Below are 7,564 nucleotides of genomic sequence, written 5' to 3'. Positions count from 1 at the left end.
GAAATTACAGAAACTCACAAGACCAATCCAAAGGTTACAGAAACATTCTGAGCCATGTAAAATCCTAGCTTATTGGAGTTGGAGGCCATTATGATAAGCCTCTTCCATATGAATCAAACCAAAAGAAAATAAAAAAAAGAAAAGAAAAAGAAAACTCACCATATAAACAGCCCCAAATCCCCCTTCTCCAAGAATATTTTCAGGACTGAAGTCTTCTGTAGCAGACCGTAACTCAGCATAACTGAAGATGTCAGGTTTTCCAACAAAACTCAAAAATTCTGCAAAATTTGATAGCAATTACATCAGAATTTCAACTTTTCGCTTCTTGAAACAACAATTGATTACGGTAAGTATGCATACCATCATCATCCATGCCTGGCCTTCGTTTCCTTCGCCACAAAACAAAAATGCCAACGATCACCAACAAACCTAAGACTGCGATTCCAACTACAAGTCCTACAACCAAACCTGTTTTACTCTTCGAGCCCGTACTTGGTAGTTCGTTCGTTACATTTGGAGTGAAGTCTGATTAACGGTTGCAATTATTAGAAAAGTAAAATTACATTTTTTCCATAAATGAATTGTTTTATGCGTCTAATTAAGAGGTTACCGTAAGGAGAAACACTGAGAGCTGAGATGAATGGGCCGTAGTAGCCTTGTGTAGGAATGCAGCAAGTGCCTTTTCCCGCCCAAAAGAAATGAATTTCGAGGAAATTATTGGTTACTGGAGCGACAAATGTTTTGACAACAGCCTTAAATGATGTCCCACCAGCCTCCTTTCTTACATCCAAATCTTTTGCTTTGAGATCTCCCTATGATTGTAATTCAGAAAAAAGAAAGAATCAGTACAGCATATAGAAAATCAGTTCCCAAGGTATAGCAGTCTTTGTTCTTTTCTGCAACTCCTGATATATAACTTTCAGTAGAGTCGTATAAAGAAACATATGATTAAGGAAAAACCACCTGAATGTATACATCAAAAACTCTTCTTCCGACACTTTTCCAAGTTGGTGGATTGGGGAATGCAATTTCAGCAAATTGGAGCTTTACAGTGTAATTTCCATTCTGAAGCCCAATACCATAGTATCTTAATGATGAAGGAGACATCCTCGCTGTCTGAAAGAGTTCTGAAGTTAATGTATTTTGGAACTGCGATAAACTGGCGATTATATACCTAGCGTTTGAGGCGTCCGCAAATCTCCCAACATTGCTAACACCCCATTTGATTGACCCTGTCACATAGTATGATGCAGCTGACAGAGCGGCATCATCGATCTCATAGACGGTTCCATCAGAAGCTGTAATGTCTTTACTACCACCACAATTTATTCCAAAGGATGAATCTGCATTCAAGTAGTTTATGTTATAAATATTAACATATGTAGCTCTGCGAAATTATCTACTTCCATATGCGGTTAAAAACTTCATTTTTACACAAATCCCCATCAATATACTCCCGAAATGCCTGTTAAAAAAAATGATACAAAACCATCTTTACCTCAGAGACTATTAAAAGCCCTTTTACATTATATGTGAAGATTAAGATTTTGAGTGCTTTCCTTTAGTTATAATATAAGTGTGACAAAAAGATATGACTTACAGATAGGAGAACCGAGAAAACATGGTATATTTCGCTGAAGACACTTTAAACCTGAGGGTAAACTGCTGTAAACACAGTAATCTGAATTAGAGAGGATAATATGAAAATTCTTCACATAAGATGTGCTGGATTTGTGATAATAACTACCTGTTGTTGGAGCTGTCTATCACAAAGTTATTCGCCACCAAGTTCCTTAGCAGATTAAGGGATGGAATTAAAGGTAAGAATAGAAAATTGTCAGAACAAACATGAAAAGTTTTTAGTCCTTGAGCTTACAATTTTAGATTCGGTTGACTAACCCAAGAAGGAAAGCTTCCTGAGAGCTGATTGTACGATAAATCTCTGCAAATTATTAAGATAAGTTCAGGAAGGAGGTACACGGCAATTTACAGATTATCATCATTTTCCCGCAGAAAGTGATCTGGGACATCCTCACAACTTAAAGCATATCATAATAATTGAAGGCAAAATTTAAACATACATATTGAGAAGCGAGGTGCTTTTCTGAGCTGGTAAGCTACCAGAAAGACTATTGTTTCCAAGAAATCTGCTTAAACAACGTGTAAGAAAAGGTTAAAAAGGTTTTAACAAAAACAGATTACCACGAAGATATAAACTGAAAAAATAATCTGAATTTTCTTACAAGTAGCTGAGCGAACTCAAACTGAAGAGGGGCGGAGGAAGTTGACCCGTTATATTGTTAAAGCTCAGATCCCTGTAGTAATCAATTGTAAAAGTTATTTTAGTACAAACTGTTGATATAGCTAGTGAAAATCAACTATAATGGAGAGAAATTCATACAATTTCAGTAGGTTTATGAACTGTCCAAAGCTTGAAGGAATAGTATCGGATATTTTGCAGTTCCTTAGTACCCTGCGATAACATATCAAACATCAAATCTACTCTAACATGATGAGATGTACATATATATCTAAGAATAGGTTACTGTTTCGCAACTATACAGGTTGGTCAAAGATGTCATGTTACTGATGAAGTCCAAAGAAGAGCTTCCACTCATTATATCACCTATACGTCTGCATCCAAAAGACAATTTAGACCTTTATTTAACCACGTGCCACTCAATAAATTATGCAATTGTACGCATAAATCCTATAAGAGTGTTGTCAAATGAGGGTGAAAAATATTGGTGGCAATTTCACAAACACTTGGTGGGCAATTTCACAACCCACTCTCTACAAGCATTAAATGGAGAGCCAAGCACAAGAGCAATAACAAAATAAATCAAATCACAAGAACACAAGGATTTAAGTGGTTCGGCTATGCCTACATCCACGGGAGAACAATGCAAAAGAAGCTTCCACTATAAATTTGGAGATTACAAGAGAGATTCAAATGGGAGAAATATCACCTTAACTCCAAGATATAAAAGAGAGCTCCAACAATCTCTAGCTCTATCCAAATGGTGTAAACCATACCTCACAAGGAAGATCTCACCTCCTTCTTGATAGAACCAAGATCAAAACCAACTCTAGGGTTTCTCTCTTTCTCCCACTTCTTTTCTCACTCTCTACTTCTCTCTCTATTTTTTCTCTCTATTCTAATATCCCACTTTAGCTCCCTAAGAGAAGAGGCTAACAATATGGGCCTTTGGATCAAAAGAACCATGATCCAAAAACTTACAAATAGGGGCCCACATACATGATAAGAAAATATAGAAAGAGAAGATTTTGACATCACCAAATTACATAGCCCAAATAGCAAGGCCCAAATAACAAATAGGCCCAATATAATTAGCTCAACAAAGAGTATGCCTTAATATCCAAATTAAAATCATTAGAAAACTTACGCACTTAAGGCACTTACAAGTCCGTCAATTTACTAAGATTGGATAGGCTTGAAGGAATTGGACCTTTGAAAGAATTGCCTTGCATTCTCCTGTGATTTAAATTAGTTAATAATCCCGAAGGCTACAACAATACTTGCTTCTAGAGCTTCCAAAACTTAAACATAGTGAAAAACGAGCTTAAACATAGTGAAAAACGAGCTTATAAGAAGCGTCTTATCGGAGCAAAGACACAGAAACATGGCATAATCTGCGTATTTGATCTGTACAAAAAAAAGAAAAGAAGCCAAGAAGAAATAATCAATAACTAATCTTACAAGGCAGTCAGATCTATCCAGCTCCCAATAAAATCAGGAATTTGTCCGGTGAAATTGTTGTCCGAAACCCATCTAGAGGCACAACAAAATGGACTATGAGACATAATAGCAGAATTGTAGGAACTAGAAATATCATATTGCAGTGGTAGTTACAGGGTCTGCAAGTTTTCCAGATTAGACAATGTCGATGGAAGTTCACCACTGAGGCCTGAACTACTAATGTATCTGTAATAAATACAGCTTAATAAGTCTAAGAAGAATAAAATTATGATCTTTCAGACGAGGAGTTCGAATTTTAAAATGATAATTAAAACTTAACAGTTGCTGCAGATTGGTTAAATTCCCAAGCTCTGGAGGAATAGAGCCGTTAAAATGATTAGAAATAACACTCCTGCAAAAAGCATAAAAATTATATCAAGTAAATAAGCCTTCGAAACGTGGTTGAGAAACTTGCAGTAGAGAAGATAAAAAGTGTGCTCTTACAGTGATAGGAGATTCCGAAGCTTTCCGAGCTCCTTTGGGATAGGCCCAGATAAAGCATTAGCTGCTACAGACCTATGGATTGCAGTACGAATAAATTATTATCACCAAAAGACCGAAACATATACGACTACTGATGTTGAAGTTGCAATCATAAATCTTACAGATATTGCATTGCAGAAAAATTTCCGATGAATGCTGGTAAAGGGCCTGTCAAGTAGTTTTGTGCCAAGTTCCTGCGAAGAATTAGACCACCAGTTTAATTGAGATTTTAATTTCCTTATGGTACTTCAGGTTACATAAAACTTTCGGTTTTCATCTTTCATTTTTCATAGCGTGCAATGCAACTATTGCATAGAATTTTTCCGGGTAAATTGCATTGTTACCCCACTGAACTTTTGGCGAAGTTTCACTTTACCCCTCGAACTTCTAAAATGGACATCTAACCTCCTAAACTCTAAAATTTCGTTCATGTTACCCCTTCCGTCAGTTTTCCGTCAAGCTCCGTTAACAGGAAACTAACGGAAGGGATGAAACGAATGAAATATTAGAGTTTAGGGTGTTAGATGTCTATTTTAGGAATCTGGGGGGTTAAGTGAAACTCGTCAAAAGTTCAGGGGGTAACAATACAGTTTACCCAAATTTTTACTATAAATTATTTTTATATTTTTATATTAAAAATTTCTAAAGATAAAAGGGTCAAACGAGTACTACAGAAAATTAACTGAGAATTAAAATCTCTATATCCGAGTGNATGTATCTGTAATAAATACAGCTTAATAAGTCTAAGAAGAATAAAATTATGATCTTTCAGACGAGGAGTTCGAATTTTAAAATGATAATTAAAACTTAACAGTTGCTGCAGATTGGTTAAATTCCCAAGCTCTGGAGGAATAGAGCCACTAAAATTATTTGAACTAACACTCCTGCAAAAAGCATAAAAATTATATCAAGTAAATAAACCTTTGAAACGTGGTTGAGAAACTTGCAATAGAGAAAATAAAAAATGCGCTCTTACAGTGATAGGAGATTCCGAAGCTTTCCGAGCTCCTTTGGGACAGGCCCAGATAAAGCATTAGTTCCTACAGACCTATGGATTGTTGTACGTATAAATTATTTTCACCAAAAGACCGAAACATATACAACTACTGATGTTGAAGTTGCAATCATAAATCTTACAGGTACTGCATTGCAGAAAAGTTTCCAATGAATGCTGGTAAAGGGCCTGTCAAGTAGTTTTGTTTCAAGTCCCTGCAAAGAATAAGACCACCAGTTTAATTGAGATTTTAATTTCCTTATGGTACATTAGGTTACATAAAACTTTCGGTTTTCATTTTCATTTTTCATAGTGTGCAATGCAACTAATGCGTGGAATTTTTCCTATGAGATCAATGTTTTGGGTAGAACTATCTGTACATAGCATTAAAGCTTCCAAATTGGTCTAGTGAGTATTACGATGGGAGCCAATAATGCGCTACCATTAAACTTTAGTGCGCAACTGAGAGTGCACTATTCATCAAATGCTAATTTCAGACCCTGATATTCAGATGTACACTTTTGGTACTAATCCTACTATGTGACGCCAAAAACAAATAGTTTCCATAAAGATCTTCAGAACTTGAGTAAGCATATCTTTCTTTCCCCTTTTGAGTACGTCATTAAGTCAAAGTAGAGCAAATTTTCTTTTCCGGAAGTATCATCAAATAACAATGCTTAACTCTATGATCTTGTTACCAAAAGTGACTTATACAGTTGAACAAAGTTCGTCAGATCTTACAGGTTAGATAGATAAGTGAGATTCTGAAGCTCCTCTGGAATTGGTCCAACCACATCTAATGCATAAACTCTCCTGCACGAACATACATATAGAGAGTCAATCCAAGCTGAACTTTAGAAGTTGCGAATCCCCGACCATTAAAAGTTTGAACTTTACAATCTAAACTAACATAAAATTTTGATTATAGGTGTATAATTTTTATTGGATTACCGAATATGTCATCGAAAATTTAACAAATAAGTAGTGATACTAGTTCATAAGTTATTGTTAACAGAACAGGCAATGAGAGAGCCGAGTACAGCTGGGTGATGTGGCAAGTAGTCATGTTGTTGTAGGAGCAGTCACACTTGATGGCCGGGTTGAAGTTCGGGTTGTTGAAGTCGGTCGAGTCGATGGCGGCGCCACTGCACGGCTCGCCGCTGATGTTCCAAGCCGCCGACGCCGCCTTCCCCCATCTCCCGAGTATCGTATTCAGTGCTTGCACTGCAGAGCATGCTCATTTTCATGTAGTTTTACATCCAAATTCGACAATCATCCTAAATTTTTAGACTTGTTTATAATATAAAATTAATGTAATTTTTTATGCAGAAAACAATTGAGACCCGACCTAAAACAAGAGGGTGCTTTTGTAAGCTAGCTAAAAGAAATATGCAAAAAAAGTAAATTAAATTAGTTTGGTAAAATCAGAACTTAAAAAAACAAAAAATAATAATATTAAAAAAAAGATAGTAGCATCAAAACGTGTCACAATTTTGATAAGTTTCATACATTGTTTCCAAGTGGGGGGGAAAAATGATAATTAATTCCATGCCATGGGAAAGCAGATGCCTTATACCAAGTCATGTGAGCTGTGGATAGAGATGGGAGGGGAGTGGATAAAATATTTTTTTAGTTAATTAATTACTAGTCCTTATCCTCCTTTTTCAACTAAACTATACAATATTTGAGTTCCTCTTCATTGACATCTTAGAAATATTTGGGATCAATCAAAATCAAAAGGGAGATATAATTCGAGTGTACTTCTTAATCTACAATAGTTGTTTCCTCCAAACAAAAAAAAAAAAAAGAAAGAAAAAAAGAAAGACAAAGAATCCAAGGTATCAGATGCAAACTCAAAAATCAGATTCAAACTAATATTTTTTTTTTGAGAGCAACGTTATAAATAAGGCAGATTATAGTATGCATGCATATATATACCTTCAGAAGGATCTGTCTTGGCTTGAGCAGTGGCCCTTCCCACAAACAGGAAGAGGCAAAGAGTGAACAGCAAATTAAAGCAATATGGAGAAGGAGAAATTGTAGGAGACCTCAACACCACCATCTTCGAGTCTCTCTCTCTCTCTCTCTATCTCTCTCTCTCTGTCTCTCTCTACAGTGGAGAGGTGTTGCTTGGCCTCTTCACATACAAATACACCTCCATATATAAATATAGGGTTAATTGCATACAAGTCCCTGTAAATATAATAAATTATAAATATATTCCCATAAAGTTCGATTTTCGTATGTTGTCCTTACAAAACTGTTTTTAAACATATCTGTCGTTAGAATTTGTTAGAAAAATTTAGTTAACCATAGATTAAGTATTT

General features: G+C 35.7%; 1 protein-coding gene across 1 annotated transcript in view; it reads right to left on the bottom strand.

The window, feature by feature from the left end:
- LOC109719976 (probable LRR receptor-like serine/threonine-protein kinase At1g56130) overlaps positions 1-7,359 on the bottom strand; it is an 8,581-nt gene extending 1,222 nt beyond the window's left edge. Inside the window, exons 1-20 of the mRNA XM_020246833.1 lie at positions 7,176-7,359; positions 6,278-6,461; positions 5,979-6,050; positions 5,381-5,452; positions 5,220-5,291; positions 5,056-5,127; positions 3,875-3,946; positions 3,722-3,793; positions 3,425-3,496; positions 2,563-2,634; positions 2,402-2,473; positions 2,244-2,315; positions 2,082-2,147; positions 1,877-1,942; positions 1,748-1,792; positions 1,601-1,665; positions 964-1,343; positions 611-812; positions 361-525; positions 160-278 (exon numbers count right to left, since the gene is read on the bottom strand). Of these exons, the coding sequence (XP_020102422.1) occupies positions 160-278; positions 361-525; positions 611-812; positions 964-1,343; positions 1,601-1,665; positions 1,748-1,792; positions 1,877-1,942; positions 2,082-2,147; positions 2,244-2,315; positions 2,402-2,473; positions 2,563-2,634; positions 3,425-3,496; positions 3,722-3,793; positions 3,875-3,946; positions 5,056-5,127; positions 5,220-5,291; positions 5,381-5,452; positions 5,979-6,050; positions 6,278-6,461; positions 7,176-7,299 (2,136 nt within the window). The 5' untranslated portion in view covers positions 7,300-7,359. The remainder of the gene's footprint in view (positions 1-159; positions 279-360; positions 526-610; positions 813-963; positions 1,344-1,600; positions 1,666-1,747; positions 1,793-1,876; positions 1,943-2,081; positions 2,148-2,243; positions 2,316-2,401; positions 2,474-2,562; positions 2,635-3,424; positions 3,497-3,721; positions 3,794-3,874; positions 3,947-5,055; positions 5,128-5,219; positions 5,292-5,380; positions 5,453-5,978; positions 6,051-6,277; positions 6,462-7,175) is intronic.

The sequence above is a fragment of the Ananas comosus genome, linkage group 14 (genome assembly GCF_001540865.1).
Source record: "Ananas comosus cultivar F153 linkage group 14, ASM154086v1, whole genome shotgun sequence".
Classification (NCBI taxonomy): domain Eukaryota; kingdom Viridiplantae; phylum Streptophyta; class Magnoliopsida; order Poales; family Bromeliaceae; genus Ananas; species Ananas comosus.
This window is presented reverse-complemented; position numbering and strand designations above follow the sequence as displayed.